Source organism: Macaca thibetana, chromosome 9 (assembly GCF_024542745.1).
Source record: "Macaca thibetana thibetana isolate TM-01 chromosome 9, ASM2454274v1, whole genome shotgun sequence".
Lineage (NCBI taxonomy): Eukaryota > Metazoa > Chordata > Mammalia > Primates > Cercopithecidae > Macaca > Macaca thibetana.
In genome coordinates this window covers 58,023,157-58,050,163 of record NC_065586.1, presented here as the reverse complement: position 1 = coordinate 58,050,163, position 27,007 = coordinate 58,023,157, and the positions used below count along the sequence as shown (strand labels likewise).

The following is a 27,007-nucleotide window of genomic DNA, read 5'->3' as shown; positions in this document are numbered from 1 at the left end:
GAAAAGGAGGACCAGCCCCTTCAGCAGGGGTGGGGGTGTGCAGTGAGAAGTGGCAACAGTGTCCCGGGGAGCTGGCTGGTGTGGGGAGGGTGCGTCTTCCAGGCTGTGGGCAGGGACTGGGGGGATCTGGTGGGGATCGGCTCTGACCACTAGCATCATCTTTGACCTCTTTCCCCCTTAATCATAATTAGCACCCAGATTGTGTTGACCAATTCTCCCTTTGAAATGGGAGCTCCACAAGCATTTATGGAAGGAACAAATGAGTTACTTCCTGCAGAACCCAAGTGTGAAAGGAGTTAGTAAACATGCTAGAATGAGGCTGGCAGTCACGGAACCAAATGTAGATTAACCCAAAATGTCACAAAGGTAAAAAGTAGGGGAATAAGGGTTTTTTTTAGGAAGGATGGCATTCCATTTTCCCCGAAATGCTTCTGCCTCAACCTCAGTTCTCCTCAGCACCCATCTGAAATCCTCCTACGGTAGCCTCCCCTAGTCCTACCTTCCCAAACACTGCTTTGATTGGATCCCACATTGCTCCAAACCCTCACGGACAATTCATTTTCTGCAAAAAAGCAAACCCTCACGGACAATTCATTTTCTGCCAAAAAGCATTTCATGTGCCTCAACTTCTCTCCTTCAATCTTTTTTTTTTTTTTTTGAGACGGAGTGTCACCTACTCTGTCGCCCAGACTGGAGTGCGGTGGCACGATCTCGGCTCTCTGCAACCTCTGCCTCCCAGGTTCAAGCGATTCTCCTGCCTCAGCCTCCTGAGTAGCTGGGATTACAGGCGCCCACCACCACACCTGGTTAATTTTTGTATTTTTGGTAGAGATGGGGTTTCACCATGTTGCCCAGGCTGGTCTTGAACTACTGGCCTTTAAGTGATCCACCACCTCGGCCTCCCAAAGTGCTGGGATTTCAGGCGTAAGCCACCATGCCTGGCCGCTCTCCTTCAGTCTTACTGTCAAGGCTTGCTTTCCACTGTCCCTGAGGACCAGCCATCCAGCCAGCCTGGAATCTTCCCCCTGCACCAACACACCCTTCTCTGTCCCGTCTGTACTCATGAGGCTCCCTCCTGTACCATCCAGCTTAGGACACAGCACCGCCCTGCCCCTCCTTCCATCTGAGTAGAGCATGGTGCTTCAGCATGTGGTGGTCTCTGGGGCACGACTGCTTGGGTCCAAGGAACAGCAGTACCACGCTTGCTAGATGTGTGACCCGGGGCAAGCTTCTTCACTTCTCTGAAGTTTCAGTTTCCTCTTCTGCCAAATGGATGTAATAATGATCTCTACTTCATATGGTCGATGGGTACATTAAATGAGACAATGCATGTGCCTGGCACAGAAAGAGTGCTCAGAGTGGTCATTATTATTATCCCCTGTGTTCTTTCTTACCTCTGAACCCCTGGAGTGCTTGCTGTCTGTGCCACTCATCTGGCACTTAATTATCTACTAATTGATGATATCTTTTATTAGCTATTTAAATTCTTATTGTTTAGCTTTTTGTGTATATGTGTGTGTTTAACTTTCCAATTAGATCTTAAGCTCCTCCAGGGCTGAACCAGATGCCTTCTTTATACTCTCAACACAGACTAGCAGAGAGCTAAGTAACAAGCAGGCACTAATTAATGAACACTTATTAAAATGGGTAATAAACATTCAATGCTTGTATAGTTTTTTCACAACCAGGATCTCCCTTAATCCTTGCAACAATCCTATAAGGCATATATTGTTATCCCCATTTGCAGATGAGGAGACTGAGGTTCACAGAGAGAGAGTCACTTGCTCAGGTTCCAAAAGTAAGGGCTTTTTGTGGCCTCACAACAGCTTCCTTCAGCTTTCAGAAATCCTGGCAATGCCTCCCTCTCAGGCTCTAATGACCAAAACACACCTTCTCTGCTAACCCAGTTAAGCATCCCTGACACCTCTAACATTCTTTCCATATGCTCGTGGGAAGAGATGTTGAAGATACATCATTAAATGGAAAAAGCTGGTTATGAAAGAGCAGGGGCACACACACACCCACAGCAAATACCACCTAGAAAACTGGCTGCAAGGGCATCTAGGGGACCGCTGGTCGTCTTAGGGGTGGGGTCGTGGGTGATTTTAACTTTTTCTTGCTCACCTGTAGTTTCCACTACAAACATTCATACTTTATACATTGAGAAAAAGCAATACAAGTTTTGTTTTGTTTGCTTACTTGTTTAACAGAGACAATGTTGCAAGCCTCCTAGTTGCCTTTTACTAACAAATGTTCCTAGTGGAGGTGACCTCGCCCCTCTCCCTTCCTCCCTCCTCACTCTGAGCCAGGTGGGCAGAGACCCATCGCTGGCACTTATTAGTCACAGGTTTGAAATGCAGGGGTGGGTTGGGGAGGTAGAAGTGATTGGTGTGGGGTGGGAATTTGGGGATTCTTTTATCCCTTGCATCTCAAAGGCTGACAGGCTCTTGAGGGGTGGAAATGACTGGTAATTAGTGAACCTTCTCCAGAGTATACACGAAAGACACACTTCACAGTCTCCGTGACCTCTGCAGCCCGGTAAGTCTTTGTTATGTAGATGCTGTTAATTGGGTGAGTCACTTACTGCAAACAGCTTCAGGAGAGAGCACAGTGGGCTGTTTCAGGGAGGCTTCCTACCAGGGCTTCTAACTCAGGAATTAGGGGGGTTGACAGCAATGGCCTCCAGGTAACTCCACTCCCACCCCCATAGAAATGAGAAGTGGTCCCCACGGTTAGAAGTCAACACAGCAAGCTTTTAGGGCATCTTGAGTATGAAGAGTGTTAACTGATGGCCTTCATCCTCCTCCTCCCTCTCTCCATCTCCTTCTTTCCAGTTTATTGATTATCCATTCTGGGCAAGGCTGGGAATATTTTGAGATATAAACTGGGTTCCCTTCATTCAAGGAGCTGACCACCTAGTTGGGAAGTCAGGAACAGATATGCATGGACATAACACCACCAAACAGCAGGCATCAATGTCAGGCCCAAGGAAGATGTATTAAAATGACATTTCAGACCCTGGAGCAGTCACCGAAGACTGGACCATTAGGGAAAGCCTCTTCACAGGGACAGCAGGACTTGGAAGGTGTTCTGGGGAGAGGGATTCTCAGGATTCAGAGACTTTACAAACAAAAGCATCTTCAGGTCACTGTCACACCCAAAGCCGTGGCCCCCAGCACCCTAAGCGTGGTGCAGATGTCAGAGGCACAGAGTGCAGTATGGGAATGACTCACGGGTGCTTGGGCAGGCTGTTGGTCCTAGAGAGTCCCATCTGTTGCTTTCCCCAGAGGAGGACACAATGCCTGAAGGCTTTCAAATGCATCACGTCCCAAACGGAACTTATCATGTGGTATTTTGGAGAATGACAGCATCTAAGCTCCTTCATCCTTTGCTCCCAAGCAGGTATTATTACATCAAGGCAATTGGGCGGCAATCTCTTTGCAACCATCCCCTTCTGTCCCCTTGCATCCTTATTGCTGCGCTCTCTCTTAAGGCCCTCGCCACCCTTTCTAGGGGTAGGATAAACTTTCAGAGTCTGTGAGGACATTTTCCTACTCTCTCCCTTCTCAACCATCCTTTCCCAAACTGTCAGATTGATTGCTCTAAAATGCTGATGTGCTTAATTTTACTCCCATTGTCCTCAAAGTGAGGCCTAGTCAGCTCTTTCCCGTCTGGCCCCTACCTGCCCCTTTTGCTGTCCAGATTGTCAAGGTCACCAATGACTTACAAATTGTTAAATCCAATGTTAATTCTCAGTCCTCCATTTACTTGGCCTTAACCAGCACTGGACGCAGTTGATCATGCCGTCTTCCTTTCAGTCCTTCACATTGTATTTATTTATAACATTTTCAAACATATGAAAACAATGTAAAGAATATGACAATGAATGCCCAATACTCTTCACCTCAACTCACCAGCTGGCAACACTTTGCCACATTGGTTCTCCCTGTTCTCCCCACCCTGCCACACACAAGTTTTGGGAACTATTTGAAATCTGTGGGCATCTTGATGGCTACTCTTAATTTCTTCATGTCCTAAGGAAAAGGATATTCTCTTATGAAACCACAAGATAGCACAATGAAGAAAAGTAATGTTAATTCAATATTGTCAGTAATATTATCAAACAGTTCACATATAAATGTTCCCAGTTGTCCCTATCATGTCTTTTTAGCTGTCCCTCTTCCAGTTCCAGTGTTCAATAAAGAAGCATGCATTTGACTTGGCTGTCATGTCTCCTTGGTCCATTTTTATCTAGAAGAGTTCTCCTAGCCTTTTTGTTTTTTCATTATATTATTTTGGACAGTCTAGCATTATTGTCTTATAAAATATTCCACTTTCTGGATTTGTCTGTTTCCTCACCCATAGATTCTGGTTAAACTTTTTATGGTAAGAACAGCATGCAGGTGGTGTGTACTTCCCATCGAATCACATCAGAGGCCCATGATGTGAGGTCGTATCACCCTTGGAGATGCTGTTTGAGCTGTTGGTTAGGGTTGTGACCCCTAGATCTCTCCACTGTAGAGGTACATTTTCCCCTTTGTAAATTCCCCTTTGTCTGTGGGGTGACACTTTGTGTCTATTTTTTATTTTATGTTATTTATTTTGAGACGGAGTCTTACTCTGTTGCCCATGCTGGAGTACAACGGCATGATCTTGGCTCACTGCAACCTCCAGTTCCCAGGTTCAAGTGATTCTCCTGCCCCAGCCTCCCGAGTAGCTGAGATCACAGGTGTGCACCACCACACCTGGCTAATTTTTGTATTTTTAGTAGAGATGGGGTTTCACCATGTTGGCCAGGCTTGTCTCAAACTCCTAACCTCCAGTGATCTGTCCTCTTCGACCTCCCAAAGTGCTGGGATTACAGGCGTGAGTCACCGCGCTGGGCCTGTGAGGTGATACTTTAGAGGCCATGCAAATATCCTATTCACTCCATGCTTTCAACATCCCCTGGTGATCCTTGGCAAGATTGGTTGTCACCTTGGGAACCTTGTCTTTTCTGATCACTTTCTTTTCTTGGTTCCCAAGCCCTAACTTGCCTTCGGTTCTTCCTTTCCTCTCCAGTTGCTCCTTCTCAATCTCTTTGTGATTCTTCCATTTTCTTTGACCTCTAACTGTTGGAGGGTTCTAGGGCTCGACCTTCAGATTTTTTTTTTTTTTTTTTTTGAGACGGAGTCTCACGCTGTTGCCCAGGCTGGAGTGCAGTGGCGCGATCTCGGCTCACTGCAAGCTCCGCCTCCTGGGTTCACGCCATTCTCCTGCCTCAGCCTCCTGAGTAGCTAGGACTACAGGCGCCCGCCACCGCGCCCGGCTAATTTTTTGTATTTTTAGTAGAGACGGGGTTTCACTGTGGTCTCGATCTCCTGACCTTGTGATCCGCCCACCTCGGCCTCCCAAAGTGCTGGGATTACAGGCTTGAGCCACCGCGCCCGGCCTCCTTCAGATCTTTTTAATCCTGTCTTGTGACTTTATATGCCACCTGAAAGCTGAAGACTCCCAAATTTCTAACTCTAGTCCAGATCTGTCTCTTGAACTCCACACTTATGTATACAATTTCCTTCTTGTCATCTCCACTTATAAGCCTCAAAGTCAAGGCCAGGCACATGGCTCACGCCTGTAATCCCAGCACTTTGGGAGGCTGAGGCTGGAGGATCACTTGAGCTCCGGATTTTGAGGTTATAGTGAGCTCTGATTGCACCACTGCACTCTAGCCTTGGTGGCAGCGAGACCCTGTCTCTAAAACCCTGCCAATGAAAAATAAACATCAAAATAATTTTAGGCCGGGCTTGGGGCTCACGCCTGTAATCCCAGCACTTTGGGAGACCAAGGCAGGTGGATTGCCTGAGCTCAGGAGTTTGAAACCAGCCTGGGCAACATGATAAAACCCCTTCTCTACTAAAAATACAAAAAATTAGCCAGGTGTGGTGGCGGGCACCTGTAATCCCAGCTACTTGGGAGGCTGAGGCAGGAGAATCGCTTGAACCTGGGAGGTGGAGGTTGCAGTGAGCCGAGATCGTGCCACTGCACTCCAGCCTGGGCGACAAAGCAAGACTCTGTCTCAAAAAATAAAACAAAGCAAAACAAAAAATCTCAAACTTATCAGGTCTAAAAATGACCCCTGATGCCCTTCACCCTCTAATTTTCTCATCCATTTCAATTCATTTATTGAAAAAATATTTGTTGGGCTGGGTGTGGTGGCTCAGCCTGTAATCACCAATATGTAGGGAGGCTGAGGCAGGCGGATCGCTTGAGCTCAGGAGTTCGAGACTGGCCTGGGCAACATGGTGAAAGCCTGTCTCTACAAAAACTACAAAATTTAGCCGGGCATGGTGGTGTGTGCCTGTGGTCCCAGCTACTCGTGGGGCTGAGGAGGGTGGATCGCTTGAACCTGGAGGCCAGAGGTTGCAGTGAGCTGAGATCTCGCCACTGCACTCCAGGCTGGGGGACAGAGCCAGACCCTTTCTCTGTCAAACAAAACAAAACACAACAAAAAATAAAATCAAACTATTTGTTGAATGCCTACAATCTGCCTGACTGAATCTACACTTTGGGAACAGAGTAGTGAAAAAAACCAAAAAAACAAAAACAACAAAAAACAGAAATTCCACCCTGTGGAGCTTACTTTCAGTAGGGGAATTGAAAATAAATAAGTAAATAGAGAGTAATGAGTGCTGTGGAGAACCATACAGCAGGCAAGGGGGACGGGAGCGCCAGGGTGGACAGGGTGATTAGGGAAGGCCCCACTGAGAAAATGAGATGAAGCTGAGACTGGCAGAAAGTGAGGGATGGAGCACGACAACTCTATCCTGCTGGCGGCTCAGGCAAACACCTTGGAGCTACGGTTTCTTACACTTTCCATGTCCAATCCATCAGAAAACTCTGTTGATGCCATCTTCAAAATACATCCAGTCACTGTTCACAGTCCACAGGATTCCTGTGACAGCCTGCTGTCTGGCCTCCTGGCCTCTGTCCCTTCTCCATGATCCATTCCCAGCACAGCAGCCAGAGCAGTCTTTTTTTTTTTTTTGAGACAGTCTCACTCTGTTGCCAGGCTGAAGTGCAGTGGCCTGATCTCGGCTCATTGCAACCTCCACCTCCCGGGTTCAAGCGATTCTCCTGCCTCAGCCTCCTGAGTAGCTGGGACTACAGATGTGCCTCACCACGCCCAGCTAATTTTTATATTTTTAGTAGAGACGGGGTTTCACCACGTTGGCCAGGATGGTCTTCATCTCTTGACCTCCTGATTCGCCCACCTTGGCCTCCCAGAGTGCTGGGGTTACAGGCGTGGGCCACTGCGCCCAGCCAGCCAGAGCAGTCTTTACAAAATGTGAGTCAGATCAGGCCCATCCTCTGCTCAGGACCCCCGATTCAGCCGGGAGTGCTCCGCCTGTAATTCCAGCACTTCGGGAGGTCGAGGCAGGCAGATCCCGTGAGCTCAGGAGTTTGAGATCAGCTTGGGCAACATGGCCAAACCTCATCTCTACAAAAAATTTAAAAAAACATTAGCCAGGTGTAGTGATGCGCACCTGTAGTCCCAGGTCCTCTGGTGGTTGAGGTGGGAGAATTGCTTGAACCTGGGAGTTTGAGGCTGCAGTGAGCTGGGATCATTCCACTGCACTCCAGCCTGGGTGCCAGAGGAAGACCCTGTCTCAAAAACAAAAACAAAACAAACAAAAAACCCTCTCCACCTCAGGTGGAGTACAAACTCAAGTCCTAACCTCAGCCTATTTGGCCCTACATGATCTGCCCCCTTCACACCTGCCCTGTGACTTCACTTATCATTACTATCCCCCATCACTAACTCCAGCCCCAACGTGCCAGACGTCCTCCTGCCTCAGGGCCTTTGCACTTGCTGTTCCTATTGCTGGGCACATTTCCACCCTAGAAGTTTACTTGGCTCTCCCCCACTTCCTGCAGATCTCAGTTTCATCTCAGTTTCTCAGTAGGGCCTTCCCTGGTCACCCTATGTACCTGGCACTCCTGTCCCCCTTCTCTGCTGCATTGTTCTCCACAGCACTCATCACATGTATTTTCCTTCTCCCCTTCCCCTTCCCTTTCCTTTCTTTTTTTCTTGTGTTGCTCTGTTACCCAGGCTGGAGTGCTGGGATCATAGCTCACTGCCTCCTCATCCTCCTGGGCTCAAGTGGTCCTCTTACTTCAGCCTCTCGAGTAGCTTGGACTACAGGCGTGTGCCACGATGCCCAGCTAATTTTTTTTTTTTTTTTTACATTTCTCCAAGGTTTATTTCAGTGTGTTCACAATGTTGTTTAACATAAACACACAGACATGCAACAAGCCCATAAGAATATACTAAGGTGAACTTTAGAAAAAAATAATATCATATCTAAGTTATATGTGTGTGTGTGTGTGTGACTATGTATACACACACAGTATGTGTAATATCAATACCACAAATACTGTTTATACCAGTATTTGACAAACCGTTGGTTAAATGTGGTCTACCACTGTTTTTATAAATAAAGTTTTATTGGAACATAGCCAAACTTCTTTGTTCACATATGGTCTACAGTCATTTTTGCACATTTTTTGGTATTTTTGTAGAGACAGGAGAAACCACATTTGCCAGGCTGGTCTTGAACTCCTGGGCTCAAGCAATCCACCCACCTCGGCCTCCCCAAGTGCCACCACGCCTGACCTCCTCGTTTATTTTCTGTTCTCCTACTGAAAATAAGCTCCACAAGGGTAGAAACTTTCTTTTTGTTTTTTTTACAGCTATGTCCCCAGAGTTTAGATTCCTGTCAGGCAGATAGTAGGCACTCAACTCGTATTTTTTGAACGAATGAACTGAATGAATAAATTTCTATCACCTCAGCATAAGCTATAAATCCTCTCAGGTCTAAAGAAGTACTGGTATCTATAATGTCTGCATTCTCTACTGGCTACTAGTAGCTAATTCAGTGAGATGGGAGACCAGGGTGTGCCTAGGAATGAGGTTCAGGGTTCAGACCATAGCTGTGAGATGGGACACATGGATCCAAGGTTGGCATGTGTCTCACGTGGCTGTGTGCTTACATGTATGTTTGTGGGCTTCTTGTTTCTTTTTTTATTTTTTTGAGACAAAATCTCACTCTGTCACTCAGGCTGGAGTGCAGTGGTGTGATCTCAGCTCACTGCAGTCTCCACTTCCCCGGTTTAAAAGATTCTCCTGCCTCAGCCTCCTGAGTAGCTGGGATTATAGGCACCCGCCACCACACCTAATTTTTGTATTTTTAGGGGAGACGGTGTTTCACCATGTTGGCTATGGTGGTCTCAAACTCCTGACCTTAAGTGATAACCTGCCTTGGCCTCCCAAAGCGTTGGGATTACAGGTGTGAGCCACTGTACCCAGCCTGTTTGTGTGCTTTTGTGTGTCCGGGAGATTCTGTGCCAGTGCAGACATGCATAAGGGCCAGCACTCCTTCTGTGTTTCCCTCTTCAAGAAAACCACAGATGCTTTATAGAGCTGTGGAACCTCTGTGTGTCCATGAGTGACTCTGCTTCCAGCTGCTGCATCCTGAAGCCTTAGCCCACCTGTGATTTGGAGCCGAGGAGCAAATCAAAGCCAGGTGCAGCTGTACTGGAAGACTCTTCTTTCTGGCTGGGGTGACACTTTGTCCTTGGAAACACTTGAGTTCAAGTTCACCACTCAAGCATAAGCAAAGTGACTAGATGAAACTAAGAGAATGTGTTTGCTATTCCCCCTGCAAACTCTTCTCCCAAGGCCTTCCCATGGCTGGCTCCATCTCATGATTCTGACTTCAGCTCAAATGTCGCTCCCTTGAGAGGGGCCTTCCCAGAATATTCCACAGCTGTCTGAGGCTGTGCAGTTTGTGCATCACAATAGCATTGTGCAGAAGGGGTGAGTGGGGCCAAAATCCAGTCTGTGATGCGCTCCTCAAGGATTTCATAAGAAAAGGGCTTTGGAGGGCTAGCAAAGATCTTGGACACTGTGCCTAGGTTAGCACCCCCCATCTCCCATACCCTGTCTCACATTGTCCACTTTTGTCTTCACAGTATAGATGACTGCTATCTGAAATGAGGTATTTTGCTTACTTGAAATTATGTTTCTACTTGTTAGCTGTCTTCTCCCACCATAATGCAAGCCTCACAGGAGTAAGGACTGTATCTGTCTTGTTACTATTTGTCCTTCCAGTGCTCTACACATTGTAGGTGCTCAATAAGTATCTACTAGTGAGTAGTAGATACTTATTCTCTTTCTTTTATTTTTGTTGATACATAATAGATATATATATCTTGGGAATACATATAATACGTTCATATAATTTGTAAAGATCAGATAAACGTAATTTTTTTTTTTTTTTTGAAATGGAGTCTTGCTCTGTTGCCTATGCTGGAGTGCAGTGGTGCAACTGCAGCTCACTGCAACCTCCAACTCCTGGGCTCGAGGGATCCCCCTGCCTCAGCCTCTCAAATAGCTTGGATCATGGGTGTGTGCCAACATGCCCAGCTAATTCAAAACAATTTTTTTTTGTAGAGATGGGGATCTCACCATCTTGCCCAGGCTTGTCTCAAATTCCTGAGCTCAACTGATCCTCCCACCTCAGCTTCCCAAAGTGCTGGGATTACAGGTGTAAGCCACTGCGCCCAGCCTCAATATAGTTCAGCTATATATAACTTTAAATATTTGTCTTTATGCTAGGAACATTCAAATTATTCTCTCCTAGTATTTTGAAGTATACAATAGATTTGAGGAGATGTGCATTTTTATCTAAGTAATCAACAGCACCTTAGATCGGTTAGTTTGCATTTGAGGAAACTGAGGACCTTAGGAGTGGAAGGATTCATCTATGAGCACCCAGCAAGTTAGTAGCAAAGCTAGCTCCTGAACCCAGCTCTTCTAGGCTAGGGCACTGCCCACCACAACGCTCCAGCAGTATCAACCTTCATCTGGCCCTCAGACTCTGGCACTGGTGGTGCCAGGTGCACTTGACACTTGCTTGCTCTGGGTTCACAGCGGTGAAGACAGCCTGGGCTTCTTTCGGAGAAGTGGGAAGAGAATCGGAATTAATATTGGTAAGTCACAACAGAACCCTCATGTGCACATTATTATTATTGCCCCCCCATATATTCTAAAATAATCCCCACAAAGAATTATAAAAATAAATCTTGGTGACAAATTTTTTATTTTATTTCCAGGAACACATTTATTCATCATAATCTCTTCAGGGGTAGGACAAATTGGAGCACTGAGTAGTGAATACAATTTGCAAATAGGCAATATAAGTAGAGAGAAAATTAATATGTATTCCTCGGCGCTCTAAAAGGAGAGGAAGAACATTAATAGCCATTTCCTTGCAGATATAACTTTCAAAATGTTATTTCTGATCCATCAGCGTGAGGCTCCATATGAGGAAAATGGTTGCAACGTGACAAGAAGCGATTAGGCATCTCTCAGGTGCTCCTCCCAGCCTCCTTATCCTGTTTTCAGTGGGACATAGGAGGAGTCCTGTTTTCTTTTGTGGCCTGGGGTCACCTGCTTATTTGCTGGGTGACCTTGGGCAAGTCCCTTCTGCCCTTTAAGCCTCAGTTTCCCTCATCAGTAACTGGAGTAGATGATTTCTAAAGCAATTTGGGATGATCATAAATCCAAATTACTTTGGGAGTACTTCAGAAAAATATAGATATGGGGGACCACTTTAATGAACTGACTGCCAAGTTCTGTGTTTTTTAATTGAGGGTGGGAGGAACCCTTCCCCAACTTCCAAGTGGCAGAACCTCTCCAAGTCAAGTTGGGATTCTGGAAAGGTGCTCCCACTGGAAATAGACAGTTGGATGGGTTCTCTTTCCCTGTTGAAAGTCCAATGTGAGTCCCCCTCCTCCAAGTCAGCGATGACCTGCCTCCCAAGCCCAGCTAAGGACTTGGAGTTGCAGCGAGTTCCAGGTAAAATGGGAAATAAGATTTGTTTCTCACTGCTGTTTTCAGGATTTGTTAAAATAGTACCAAGAGATTAGCAGATAGTAGTTTTCATGGTTAAATTCTCGATTCTGTGCCAATCTCCTCCTTTTTTGTTTTTAATTATAAAAGTAGTATATGCATGTTACCAAAATCACAGAAGAAATGGAGTGAAAAGCAGAAGCTCCTTTACCACTCCCACCTTCCTCAAACCCACTCCCTTCTCCACAGCCAGCTAATGTTTGCATTTTACTTTACTTTTATTTTTCTAGTAAGAGAATCCTACTATGTTGCCCCGGCTGGTCTCAGTGCTCAATTACAGGTATGAGCCACCATGCTCAGTCCTATTGTTTGCATTTTAACAGAGAAACAATGACAAAACCTTTTAAGACCTAAAGAGAAGGCCGGGTGCGGTGGCTCAAGCCTGTAATCCCAGCACTTTGGGAGGCCGAGACGGGTGGATCACGAGGTCAGGAGATCGAGACCATCCTGGCTAACACAGTGTAAACCCCGTCTCTACTAAAAAATACAAAAAAAACTAGCCGGGCAAGGCGGCGGGCGCCTGTAGTCCCAGCTACTCCGGAGGCTGAGGCAGGAGAATGGCGTGAACCCGGGAGGCGGAGCTTGCAGTGAGCTGAGATCCGGCCACTGCACTCCAGCCTGGGCGACAGAGTGAGACTCCGTCTCAAAAAAAAAAAACCTAAAGAGAAGGAAAACAGCCAAATGCGGTGACTCATGCCTGTAACCCCAGTACTTTGGGAGGCTAAGGTGGGTGGGTCGCTTGACTCCAGGAATTCAAGACCAGCCTGGCCAACATGACAAAATCCCGTCTCTACAAAAAAGTACAAAAAAATTAGCCAGGCTTGGTGGTGAGTGCCTATAGTCCCAGCTACTTGGGAGGGTGAGGCAGGAGGATGACCTGAGCCCTGAGGTCGAGGCTGTGGTGAGCTGTGATTGTGCCACTACACTCCAGCCCGGGACCCTGTCTCAAAAAAAATAAAATAAATAAAGGCCGGGCGCGGTGGCTCACGCCTGTAATCCCAGCACTTTGGGAAGCCGAGGCGGGCGGATCACAAGGTCGGGAGATCGAGACCACGGTGAAACCCCGTCTCTACTAAAAATACAAAAAATTAGCCGGGCGCGGTTGTGGGCGCCTGTAGTCCCAGCTACTCGGGAGGCTGAGGCAGGAGAATGGCGTGAACCCGGGAGGCGGAGCCTGCAGTGAGCCGAGATCGCGCCACTGCACTCCAGCCTGGGCTGGGCGACAGAGCGAGACTCCGTCTCAAAAAAAAAAAAAAAAAAAAAAAAAAAAAAAAAAAAATAAAAAAAAAATAAAATAAATAAAAATAAAAATAAAAATAAAAAGGAAAACTAGAGGCACTGAGAATAATAAATTAACATTTATGGAATGAACACTCATGCTAGCTATTATGATGGTATTTAATATATATTTTTAAAAATTCAATTTGTTCTGATTGGGAGATACTGGGGGGCTTTGGAGCACAGATCATCCTCAATCCCCTCACATATGTGCAAGTACTTTGAAGAGGGCCCTGGAAACCTCTCTTCTTTCCTGCACTTCCTAAACTTTCTCCTTTAGGCTGAAAGGGGGCTGCTTCAGCAACAAAGAGCATTTCATAAGCAGAGCACTTCTTAAGCAGACACCCCGCTTTTTTTTTTTTAATTGAAATCTGAATGTGGTGAGTCTGAACTAGGGCCCAGGGCATGATTAATTACAGCAACCATCTTAACCTGCCCAGGGGCTGGGCCTGAAAGAAATGAAGCCAGGCTGAAGGTAAATGCAGCTAAGGATAGTTAGGAATGCTAACAAAACTTTGTTAACTGGCCCTGTTCTTCTTTCAGCTGCTAATGTAGAGTTGGAAGATTTAAGGAATCAGTTCCTGTTTCGCTGGTTCTGGCCGACCCCAGAATCAACTCCCTTGATTGGAAATAAACAGGATCTTCCTTTTTGTCCCCAGGAATGTGATGGAGGAAGGACTCTAAGGCAAAGGGCCTCTTCTGCCAAAGCAGAATAATAATAACAATGATGACAATAGGAATAAAATATTGCCCTCTTCATCAAGGGCGATAAGGAAATCTCCAGTTGTATGAGTTGAACCTTGTTGCTCTTCATGTGCCCGTCAGAGCTCCAGAATTCACAGGCTCAGGGTGGTCAGCGTAGGTTGGATTTGAACTTTCTGTCTTGTGGTCCTCCTGAGTGCATTTGTACAAGCTGGGCTACGTGCTCAATTTGGGGTTCAGAAAACAGGATCACAATGACAGCACTTCTTGTTGACACAGTGCTGCGAATGTCTGTGTACAAGTCTGAGCGTCTCTCCTGAACAGTGTGTATTAGCCACAGATGTCCCCAGTGCCTAGCACAAGGCCAGAAGCTGGGGCACAGCGGCTGTGAAGTAAGATGGGGCAGGATAGGAAGCTTGCAGCTCACTTTCAATGAGTCATAGAATGGTGTGAGAGGACCGTGACTGCATGAGCCCAACTTTTACCTCAGTGCTCCTGTGGCTGGGGCAGAAAGAGCTGTGTTCAGGACAAAGCCCCTACGGGACTTGTCTGTTATTTTCACCCTTGTAAACTCTTTGTATTCTGGAGGAATTATTTGTCTAGCTCCTAGGTCAGTCTTATCTAAGTGTTTTTGTTTTTGCTCTCTCCCCTCCCCGAGGGAGGGGTACATTACGGAGGAACTTCACTATCTTCACTATTTCTGTTTAATCTTTGTTTTTGTTCGAAACGGTGATGAGGAGGTAGAAGGATGTTCCCCCTCCCGGCTTCCAATCTTCCTTGGTCCAGGGACACAGATTCTTTTTCTTTTCCTTTTACCTCTCTCCCTTTCCCCCTCTTCCTCCTTCTGTTCCTTCTATTCTCCTTTCCCCTCCTCCTTCTCCTTGTTCTTCTATTCTGAAGACTAACTCCAAAAGCTGAGGAGTAAGGACAGGTGAATCCAGTTTGTTTCTGCTGGTGTCCTCCCCCAACAACATTCAGGAAATTACTTCTGCTACGGTCTGAACATTTGTGTTCCTCCCAAATTTGCATGTTGAAGTCATAACCTCCAAGGTGTTAGGAGGTAAAGCCTTGAGGGGTGATTAGATCATTGGTGTGGAGCCCTCAGGAATGGGATTAGTGCTGTTATAAATGTGGCCCACAGGAGCTAGCTTGTCCCTTCTACCATCTGAGGACACAGGAAGAAGGCTGTTGTCTAGGAACCAGAAAATGGGCCCTCACCACACACCAAATCGTGGGTGCCGTGATCTTCAGCTTCCCAGCCTCTAGAACTGTGAAAAATAAATTTCTATTGTTTATAAGCACTCAGTTTATGGCATTTTGGTATAGGAGCCCTAGTAGACTAAGACAACTACTTTGCTCAAGAACTTTCAATAACTCCCTATTGTTTACAGTTCCAACACTAAAGCCCCCCTCCAACAGAGCTATCGTGATCTTAATTTTTGTGATTTCTGCACATGATCCTTCCCCACGCCATCAACTGGCCTTCTTGATGTGTTCACAGAGACAGCAGTGGGTGGGGAAGCATTTCCAGCCGACACTAACAGCTTCTGCGAAACCAATCAGAGGACGGGAGAGCTGGGACACGTGGCTGAAGAGGTAAGAATTGATGGGATTATAAGAGATCTTCAGGGACATACTAGAGATTCTGAACTGTATTAATTATTAGTTGATTAGGAGCCATTGAAAGATTTTAGGTAGGATCAAATTGGGCTTTTAAAATGGTTGCCCTGGGGCTATGTGGAGGAGGCAATAGTAGTGAGAGGGTGTGGAAAGGGGGAAAGATACCTGCCCACTATGGTGACATTGGTAGTGTCTGCAGAACAGCCTATGCTTAGACGACCCAGCTGTGTAAGGAGGCAGGGGGATGGATGAGATGACCTTCAGTAACTCCCTTCTGGTTGGGGAAGCGAGAGCCGTTCTCTAATCTCATCTTTGAGTCGGCTTGGGCCTGTTTCCACAAGTCCTCTTCTATCTGTCAAAGCCCTTCTAGGAAAGCTGAGCTGAAAGGCAGCTGCGGAGGGCAGAGTGCTGGCTGGGCCCGGGCTCACTTCCTCCTTTTCAGGCAGGAAAAGCAGACAAAAGTGGACAATGGACCAGAGAGGGTGCGTCCAGCAGAGAAGGAGGGAGGAGGCGGGGGAGCTGGTCCTTGGGCCAGCAGGCCTGGGAAGGTTCCCTTTGATCCCCTTATCTCTGGAGGGTAAGCTTTCTTTTTTGGCCTGCAGGACCTTTTGTTGCAGCATTTCCTGGAATCCCCCAAAGTAAACACAGTCAAGACTGCATTCTTACTGCTCCACTCTTCTGAGTCTGCTCCTCCCAGCTGAGAGAGGGGCAGGAAGGTCAACCCTCCGAGATCAACACTGCTCATCAAAATGCTGACAAGGGCCCACCTAACAATGTGTTAGGACCAGGGCTGTCTGAGAGACGATGCCAGTTAAGGCTGGGGTGGCTCTTAGCTGCAGCAGGAGTGGAAGATGACAACCAGTTGATATCTGGTAGCTTTGTGCATCCTGGGCTTGGAGGCAAGAATAGGCAAGGAGAAAATTTGGATCCTTTCAGAGAAAAACAGGCATGGGTTTAGGGATTTACCTGCCCACCGGGTCTACTTTCATCCAGACAGGAGGCCCATGGCCAGCTCTTCCAGATGGGGTGGGTGGGGAACAGCGCGAATGACCCCACTGATGACTTTAAGCCTCACAAATTTCTTTCCCTCTGAGAAGCAGGAGAAGAAATGCCTGAAACTTGGGGTCACCAGCCAATTATCCTTCCCCAGGGTTTATTATTGTCAACTCTTAGAGGCCACAGGGAAAGGATGGGGTGGTCTTAACCAAGCCCACGTTTTATTTATAGGGAAATTCAACCCCCCCCAATCCCCCTCCCCTCCTACAAATGGAAACTCCGCCCCACCAGGAGTCCTTCAACCTTCTAATTTACCAGCTTTGGTGGGGAGGGGAGTTCAGCCAAGAGGCCCCTGCTCGCTGCAGTTGAGGGCCCTTATGTAACGCAGCTTGCGAAATGCAGGAAAGGCCCGGCTGGCTACAGCTCAGCTAACGGCTCAGAAGGGGCGCCCCTGATAGGAATCCCCCCACCTCAGGCCTGGCCCAGACTAACGCGATAAAGTTGTGGGCATGGAGTGTTGGGCACTGGGACACCCGGGGGAGGGAGGGGCGCGGGGAGTCGGGGTCAGGCCGCCGTCGGGGCGCGGGCCACCTGTTGCAGTGGGCGGCCAGGGCTCACCTGCGCGGGGGCCGGGCCGAGGGGCGGCGGCGGCGGCGCGCGGCGGAGCTGAGGTGCCCGCGGCCGGCCCGCGCCTCCGGCTTCCGCTGGGTCAGCTGACTGCCCAGTGCGGAACTGTGCGCCCGCCGCGCTCCCCTGCCGCGCTCCCCGCTGCCGCCGCCGCCGCCGCCGCCGCGCCCCCGCGCTCCGTGCCGCGCGCCCGCCGCGTCCTGGCAGCCATGGCCGGGCTCGTGGTCAGTGGAACTCAAGTAAGTCCCGGCCAGCCCCGCCTCCGCCCGGGGCGCAGTCCGCGTGGGGAGGAACAGCGGCGCACAGAGGTTCCCCAGGGCCTAGACACCCCTGTCCCCGCCTCAGGGGGCTGCATCTGCAGGCGGTGAGCGTCAGGTGCTCAGGTTCGCCCTAGTGGGGCGACTACAGACCCCGTTTCGGGTCTGGCACACACCCTGTCTCTGCGGGAAGAACACCCCGAAGGTTCCCCGTTCCCCCCACTTCCCTCTGCCCTTAGCGCCTCACTGAACAGGCCCAGGGGACACCGTGCTGACGGCCCCCGGTACTTTTGGGGGCCCACAGAAAATGTTCCAATTTCATAATCCGAATTTTTAAAACTTTTGGTCAAATAATCCATTTTGATAAATCACATTGATATAGTCATCTTTATACCAATGCAGTTGTAATATATAAATTTACTTATTTGTAAATAGAGGAAGGGGTTTATGTAGGCAAAAGTGTCTAGGGTACCCAAAGTCCCAGCACATCCCTGGAGATGAGGGTGCTGGTGGGCCCTGCGCTGAATGGGCTACCCCATAGCCAAAGGCTGATGGAAGGCTACCGACCTCCAGTTCTATTTCCACACTCGATTTCTTGAACAGGAGTCTGTGATGAATGGCAACACGCCAGTTTCAACCCTGGGTGCCAGACACCCAGACTTACATGCTTTTAGCTCTGTAGTGAAGCCTCAGGTGTTCATGGCTGGAGGGATGAACCCAGCAACGCTGGGACCAGGTGTCTTTCTTACCTGCTGAAAAAGCCAGTTCTCTGTCTTTAACCTCTTCTCTTCTCTGATGAAGCTAGAGCCCTCTTACTTCCCACCTTTCCCTGCACACCCTGGAGAAATAGTTCTGAGTTTTTGAAGCTCTCCTCTTGGATTGCCTAAGGCAGGTAGTGTCAGGCACAATTGGATTTTGAGATTACTTTGGGCTGAAGGGAATGATTCCTCCTTAGAGGAGGTTCTAGGGGTTTTTACAGCTCCTACAGATGCAGTGAGGGCCATCTGTGCTGCCCGTTAAACTAGCCGCTGCCTGTTTTCTTTTTTTCCAGAGTCCTGTCATTTCATCAGGTACACATGTTTATTGAGTGCCTACTGTATGCCAGGCACCATGCCAGGTGTTACTGGAAATAAGCCTTTCCTTTGTCTCTTTACACCCCCCCCATTTAACATTTTTGTTGCTTGGGAATACTGGCTCTGTCTCTTGACCGACAGCCTGGGAAGAGAGAGCTGGAGAAAGACCAGAGTTCGGAAGTGAGCTACCAGCTTGCAGAGAGGCTAAAAATGACCCGTCTTGTTCAGCCATCGGGGAAAGGTTTTTTTTTTTTTTTTTTTTTTTTTTTCCTGGGAGTTACTATGACTGCCTGGCGGGAGGGACTGGACAAGAGGGCCTCTTCCTTCTCTTGGAGTATCTACCTAAGAAGGAGGGTTCCCCGCCCCCCAGACCCTAGGTCTCTGTGTTTTCAGATGTAGTATTCTCCCGGTGTAACTTGCTACAAGTTCAGGGGGCTGAGCACTTTCCTGTGCTTCCTTTCCCTTTGCTCTTCCTGCGTTTCCTAGATTTGATTTTTCCTGCAACAACTGTTCTTAGCCTACTCCACACAGCCCAAGGACATTCATGGAAGTGTGGGTGAAGCATTTTAGGCCCTTGGGGACTGTTTTACTAGACCGAGTTGCCTGGGGAGGAGCTAAGAAGGTAGGTTGGGAAAATGCCCCTGGAGAGTCTTAGTGCCCCATTTCCCAAACTGCCCAGGTTAGTGGATTTGAGTGCCAGGCCCCGGAGGGTTGTGTTTTTTTGTTTGTTTGTTTTGTTTTTCACATTCTGCTCCCAGTGATTTCTAATGGCTGCTGTTTTAAGAGGTAGCACCTTGAATGTGGGTAGCATGGAACAGTACTTGTCAGACTTTAGTAGATCCTTCTTAAAGGGAGAAAAATAAAACCCGCAAAACTTCCCATGAGCCCATCGTGCGAATATAGTTTTTATTACAGTGTTACTCAAATATTAAAACATAAAGCCAGATACAAATTTCCCGTATCCAGAGACCTATAAATCCCAAATAAAGGGATGGTTTAAGTGCAAAGAAAAAAAATCCTATACAATTAAACAATTTAATGAGATGAATGCTGCTTGGCTTGAAGTTAGGTCACTGCTTTTAAGGCCACTGTGGGCTGACTGCTGTGGAGCTGGTTTTTAGGAGCTCCACAAGCCTATGATGCCACATGCCTGGGGATGTTGCAGTCTTCCTATTGCTTTTCTCTGTAAAAGTCTTTTCATTTGCCATGGGTCTGACTTCATTTGGCTTCTCTTGGCTTGAATGCATCATTTATGTTCAGCATTAAGTCATTTCTCTTTCCTCTAGCTTAGACAACTTAATACAATTGTAGACACAAATACAAACTTGGAATTTGGGCACTGAAATCTTGTGCCCAAGAGATACTGGACTAATGAATCCCTTCTGTGGGGAGAGTGGTCTCATTCAACAGCTGTTTAACAGAGTGGCCACTGGGTGCCAAGGACAGTGTTGTGCACTTTTAATATGTTAGCTCATTGCATTCCTGTAAGTACAATAGGGACAATAATATGCATGGGGCTGATTCATAAGGATTGAATAGATAACAAGCACATGATAGGCATTTAATACATGTTGGTTTTTACATTATTCTTTACACTTTTGGAGGAGATAGTGTTAGTCCAGTTGCAGAAGAGGAAACAGAGACTCGAAGATGGTGACTTATCCGCGACAACACAGCTAGCAGTGGCAGTACCGGGAATCAGATTTCTACCTATTGTTGTTTCTACTCCAACAGCTTCCAGTACCACACATACACTTATTTATTTATGAATGAATGATAAGGGCTTGCTCTGTTGCCCAGGCTGACATGCAGTGGCGCAATCATAGCTCACTGCACCCTTGAACTCCTGAGCTCAAGCTGTCTTCCTGCCTCAGCCTCCTGAGTAGCTGGGAATACGAGTGTGCACCACTGTGCCCAGCTCAGTATTACAAATTTAAAATCGAGGATCTCCCACCCCTGGCTAGGGGCAGGCATCATAAAATAATCTCCTCAACATCTGACTGTTGACAAACTCATCTCCGGAAATGCCCTGGGAGCTAGAAAGTCCCAAAGCAGAGTGAAACCTGCAGTCTTCTATGGTTTGGTCATTTTCTGCAGCTTCAGCTCGGAGGGATTGTGTGTGTACATGGATGGGGACCCCTTCCAGACTCTCCTTTCCCTTTCTAGTTTCCTCTCCATAGGGATCTTTAACTTGTTGTATTTTCATTTGCCTGGTGATGGTGTCCCTTCCTGTTATTCCACACAGGGTGGAAGTCTTAGGGTACAAATTATAGAAAATAGAGAAATTATAAGTTCGAATCTTTGTTCCTCAATGCAGTCTAAATCAAGGTAATTGACTAAATACAGTGGTGTTCTGAATATGCTCTTGCTTCTGTGCCATTTAAGATATATTAATCTCTGTATCCCATCTCCCTTTTGCTGAAGAAGCAAACTATTTTTGGTTTGGCTCTTCTGGCCTTACATCTTACATTAGGTGGTCCTGTGCTCTAAGAAGCTTCCTGACATCCTGAGAGGTAATGTCTTCCCTCAGAAGCTCTTCTTAAGTCTTTTTTCTAGCTTCAAGTGTTGCTTGCAATATCTGGCAGTGACTGCTTGCTGCTTTTAAGCCTTTTCCAGCCGATTTGAGCCCTTCAGCCTGGTCGGCTTAACTCACATCTCTAAAAGCTTCTACTTTACCACAGGGGTTATCTAAGCATGCAGATTACTTACCAAGTTGGTTCTCATGCTAAACTTTTGAGACTTGGTCTTCACATTTGAGAACAATGAGAACAACTTGTATTTTTCTTAGTCTTCCTGGGATGTCATATAGTTAAGACCATGTAATGAAACAGGCTGCTGACAGTCTCATCAGATGTTGTGAGTGATCCAAATGCTTTGTGGTGATAGCTCTCCTTGGTGCTCCTGTTTCCTTTGAATGGAACTCCTACAGAAGAAAAAGGGAAGCAAATATGCCTCTCTTTTCCCAGGCTCTAACAGTCTTCTTGGGCCCTCAGTGTAGCACCATGGGAGAAGTTCTTGCCCTTTCAGCTCAGAAGACTCATTTTGAAGCCAAAACATGATGATAGATGCACCATTGGCATTTGCTGATCAAGAAAACTCGTGTCTGCCTGACATGGTGGCTTGTACCTACAATTCCAGCTATTTTGGGAGGCTGAGGTGGGGGGATTGCTTGAGTTCAGAGTTTGAGATCAGCCTGAGCAACACAGCGAAACCCCATCTCTTACAAAGAAAAAAAAAAAAAAAAAAAAAAAAAAGAGAGAAATCTCAAACCCACATGTAGATTTGTAAACACTCCATGGCTCCCAAGTTGGAAGTCCTTATTTATGGTATAGGACTTGATCTGGGCTCTGTCACTAAGAAGCTGTATTGTGCTGGGCAGGCCTCTGGAGTCTTAGTTTCCTTGTATAAAACATAAGAAGTTTTGACAAACTGGGTCTCTCTGAGATTTAGTCCTTGGCCATTCTAAGAGGAAAGAACTCAGTTTCTACATCTAAAACTCAATGTCTCTACTATATATATCACAGAGGTCTTGACTGATAATATGTACAAGGTAGTGGTGCAGGCTGGGGTGAATGGGATGGATTTTCTGGTGAGTGCCATGGACCTGGGGTTCACTGTGAATGTACAATACAGAAGAAGCTGCTGATTAAGCAGAGATCCTGAGGGAGATCGAAGTCCCCAGATGGACTAGAGCCTTATAGCCACAGTCTCTCTTTGGCGTATGATTTCTCTCTCCGCTTGGAAGCAGAACTTAATTTATTACACAAAGAATTGTGAAGAAAGATGGACCCCAGGTAGAAAGAGGAGAGACTGCTAGATTGAACTTAGAGTCCTTTATTTTTTAGCCTATATCTTCTTGAGTCAAAATTACTTTCTTGGAGTCAGCTGTTTTTCTGTTCTTTCTCCTTATTTTCTCTCCTAGAATGAAGTTACTGAAGGAGAGTGGATATAGGATATTGCATTGTCAGCAGTTTGTCCTCAGTGGATAGGAGAAGGTTGAGAGGTGACTGGAGATGTTGAGGGTGTCAGGGTTCAGTGTAGCTTATATGAGGTTGAACCATGTAAAAGAGCTATTTTGTGGTTCTAAAATGGATATTCGTAGCTCACATGGTTGAACCTAATATCTAAGGATGTAAGATGGTCACCGTAGTCTTGTTTCCCATGAGGAAACAACCTCCTGGGGAATCTCTTTCTCATTCTAAGAGATCTTTGTCTGTATATGTGGAAGAATGTGATTTGTAGGGAAACCAGAAGAAGGTTGTAGCCATGTGTTGGGCTTGGATTTCGAGCTGGGGGTTGAGCATGTTGTACTTTAGGGAAACAGCATGCATTGTGGCCCATTGGTCAGCTCAGCCCCGTGGGTTTATTTTATGGTTTGGGGATTAGTTGCTAGTCTGCCCACAGAGTGCTGTCTGTAAAAATGGGTTCCAAAAACTGGGTGATTAGGGTAGTGAGAAAGTCCACTGACCTTCTCACAGGCATCAGTTCTGGAATCAGTTCAGTTCAGCCTTTTAATATTTGGGCACATACAGGTACTTAATAATAAATAATCTGTAATAGATAGAAGAATGCCCAGGGAAACAACTTTGTGCACAGAGTAGGATTGGCTGCCAAAGGGCCTCTGGAGGAGGGACATTCAGGAGCCCCGGGCACACATTGTTGCCCTGTGGCCTTCAAATCAGCTTTTTTTGGGTGTGGAGGGCATTTTGTACACGGTGGCAACTGGATGGGATTGGTGGTCTGGGGAGGTTTTCTTTTCCAACCCTGTTTGTTCCAGCACCCTGAAGGTTGAATGCTGGTAAGTGCATCTGCTGTGTGTTTTATGAGGTAATGTGCATACCAGGGTACTGGGGGGCAGTGGAGGAGAGGGAGAAGAAGGGGCAGAGCAGCAGCTGTTGCAAAAGCCCCTGAGTGAGAGGGCGATTGTTGCAGTTATATCAACGTGCCCTGATATTCAGGTTTCTTTTGGACACCTGAATCTGGCCAATTTTAGTCCAATTTCCATTGTCTTGGGATTAGTCTCCATCATGTTAACTGCACCAGGAAAGGGGAGCTGTTGGTGGTGTCCTTGGAGCCCCCAAAGCTGATTTGATCAGGGAAACAGTCACAAATGTGGCCTTTTTGTGTGTGAGAAACTTGCGTTTCAAGTTGCAGAAGCAATCATTGGATCAATAATTTCAGGATTGGGAGCAGATGGGTGATTTCCGTTTGCCACATTGTTTCTGTTCCATTTAATTTCCAGGTGTCCTACATAGGCCAGGACTGCAGAGAAATTCCAGAGCACCTTGGCAGGGACTGTGGACATTTTGCAAAGAGGCTTGATCTGAGCTTTAACCTTCTGAGGTATGTAACCTTCACAAGATGTAGGCCAGGCCTGGGAGACCCAGTCCTCCCGGGTACTTTAGGGCCGGCAGATAAAAGTCAAATGTTCCAACTCCACATAGGGTGTCCTTTTATTCAGCAGAAGGCTCTGAGAGGTGTGGAATCATGCCCCAAAGGTTTGACTGTGTCCGGTGATTCCTTGGCTGCCTTTTTTTTGTGCTGCTGAAGATGCCTAGGCAGCATGTTGAGCCTCATCCATTTCACACCAGTTCCTATGAGAGGGCCATCATGTTTTCACCGTGTTCTTTTCATTTCTCATGGATACCTGTGCAGACAGGTCAGAATACTCTTGGGGAAGGAATGAGATGGAGCCCGCAAGAGTGTTTTGGGGTGTCTAGGTGTGCTTTTTTAGGATAAACACATGTCCCAAAACATTTGTCGAGTCACACACAGGTAGGGTGTGTGTTTTCTTTCTTTTGCCTTTTTATGAATTGGAGCTTTAAATGTTTGTGATGATAATGTCTCCCAGATGGTGTTTCAAAGCAATTTAAACACTGTTAGTGTGGGGTGGGTGGGAGGGAAACTCTCTGACAACTGTTCAAGTCTTGGCAAAGGTAAGTGTGATCTTGTATATTATTCCAGTGGAGAATACAGGCAGTTATTTCCTTTCTCCCTAAAAGGTTATGCCTTGTGCCTGATTTGGGGGCTTGGAGGAGAGAAGTAAGAGGTACTTGGAAAGCAGGTGTCAGTGGGATAAGAGCAGGGGTCAGGCAGGGCGATTGCTTTTCTCCTAACAAGCTGGTGCCACCCAGGGCTTTTTCCTCAGTGCCCTCCTTGAGAGCTGTGCTGCCCTCTGAGTGGGACAGACTGTCCTGGGGTCAAAGGAGAGATGAGGAACCTGAATTCCATTCCAGGGCCCAGGCACTTTCCTGCTTCTAGGCCTCGGAGTCTTCATTTCCCACTGCTGAATCTGGATACTTGGGAATTAGAAATTTGAGGGAAACTGAACACAACTCAGGGCCATAAGGCACAAGAGGTAAAAGAGGATTTGTTTGAGGTCAGCCAGCGGAACTCCTCGGATGCTGCTCGGGAGTACGCGGCCACACAGAGCTGCGCTGTCTCCAGGAAAGGGGCACCCTGAGGGTTGTGGTGGATGGAGAGTGGCCACTGTCTCTGTATTCTTCCTTACTCCCAAAGGGTTTTTGTGCATCTGGGGAGAGGTTGAAACTGACAAGTTGTAAGTAGTACACAGTGATGAGAAGAAGCCAAATAAATACATGCTGACTCTAGAGAAATGAAGGATTTTTTTTTTTTTTTGAGATATCTTTTTCTGAGCACTTTTTTTGAGTGCTCCAGCCTCCCAGAGCAGACTCAGGCAAAAGTCTCCCTTTCCTGGGCATGGAAGGAGTTCCTCCTGTGTGACCGGCCCCCAGGGGCTCAGGGCACTGGGGCTCGGGGTTGTGGTTGCCCTGAGTAGTTAGTGGGAGCCGGATGTGGGTTTGAGGAGGCTGGGCCGCATGAGGGAGCATCAGTGTATGTGGGTCATGGGACTGGGCTGTCAGGTCTGAGGAAACACAACCATCTTTGTGATGTCCAGGGGCCCCGCCTTTCTTTGGGAGAGGAGGGACTGGACCTTGGGAGGTGTGTATGTGTGGCAAGAAGGGGCTGTTGGCTCTGAGGGGCTGGATCTATATGGATTTATTGTAGGAAATGACACATCCTAGATGCAGGAAAATTTAGTAAGGGGGTGGCTGAAGAGTGGATTCAGAAGGAGAACACCGAAGATTTGTATTTTCCTTTGTTGAGAGGAGACACATTTCTGTAGCGTTGAGTTTGAGTTGGTTTCACATCCGGTAGGAGCCTGTTCTTGTCCGTGTTGTCGTCAGTGTGTGAGCTCCACACTGGATTGTAGCTGAGTTTGGGCAGGGATAAGCAGTGGAGGGGTGAGGTCTAATGTTCAGAAAAAGTTTGTGTTTAGGGACTTGGTTATGCTGGAGACAGTTGCAGACCAGAATGGAGAAAAGCACTCCTGACTTGAGTTGGGTGTGCTTGGGAGTGGATCACCTTTGATCTTCTTTATTTACCTAATTGGAGGGAGGAGCAGGGGAGGCAACACTATTTCTCTGGGGTATTAGAGGAAGATTTGAGCTTATTTGGGCACTGGTCTCTATCTTTGCCTTCAGCTGAATCAACATCTAAGATGTTTTAGATGCTTAGCTAATTCCTCTTAAAAAGAATAAGCAGAGGCTGGGCGTAGTGACTCACGCCTATAATCCCAGCAGTTTGGGAGGCCAAGCTGGGCAAATCACCTGAGGTCATGAGTTCAAGACCAGCTTTGCCAACGTGGTAAGACCCCGTCTCTACTAAAAATACAAAAAATTAGCTGAGCATGGTGGCGGATGCCTGTAATCCTAGCTACTTGGGAGGCTGAGGCAGAAGAATCGCTTGAACCTGGGAGGTGGAGTTTGCAGTGAGCTGAGATCACACCATTGTACTCCAGCCTGGGCAGCAAGAGTGAAACTCTGTCGAGAGAGAGAGAGAGAGAGAGAGAGAGAAAGAGAGAGAGAGAGAGGCAGGAGGGGGGGAAATAGGGAGAAGAGAAGAGACAGGAGATTCTAAACTCACCTTCCAAATGAGTGGGGATGGAGTGGATGACCCAAGCTCTCTAGGCTTCAGGGATCATGATATCCAAATGAAATATTGTAAATCCATATCCCATGTTCTGTAGAAAGTTTCTCCCTAGGCCCCTCTGCCCCTCACTATTTCCATGGGATTGCAGGGAGCATGTTTCCCAGTCAGGCTGCCCTGCACCCAGCACACTGCAGTCCCTGACCATATTTCGGCTCTGTTGTCTGCTATTCTTCCTCTTGAGCAGCCTGCCTGGCCTCACTTGGGATACCCCCTTCATTTTTCCAAAGCCCAACACCACGTTATTACATATTGATTTGTACTGCTAGCTGAAGGTGTAGTGAAGAGGGTTGGGTGGTAATTGTGGCACAGAGCAGGACATAAGGTTGGGATAGCACTGTTCCTGGACATTTTTGAGGTTCTGCTTGCCACAGAGAATTTCTCCCTGGCAGTGCCTCTAATTAGGGTCAGGCCTCCTGCATGTGACTAATGCCTCTTTCTCCTAGGCACTTTCTCTCTTTTCCATGCCACTTACTATCTTTCCAGAGCTA

At 47.2% G+C, this 27,007-nt stretch overlaps 1 protein-coding gene across 1 annotated transcript in view; it reads left to right on the top strand.

Moving 5' to 3' along the window:
• Window positions 1-17,058: 17,058 nt before the first annotated feature.
• The window catches only part of LRMDA (leucine rich melanocyte differentiation associated), a 1,119,877-nt gene continuing 1,109,928 nt past the window's right edge, over window positions 17,059-27,007 (top strand). Inside the window, exons 1-2 of the mRNA XM_050803127.1 lie at window positions 17,059-17,415; window positions 23,749-23,849. Of these exons, the coding sequence (XP_050659084.1) occupies window positions 17,059-17,415; window positions 23,749-23,849 (458 nt within the window). The remainder of the gene's footprint in view (window positions 17,416-23,748; window positions 23,850-27,007) is intronic.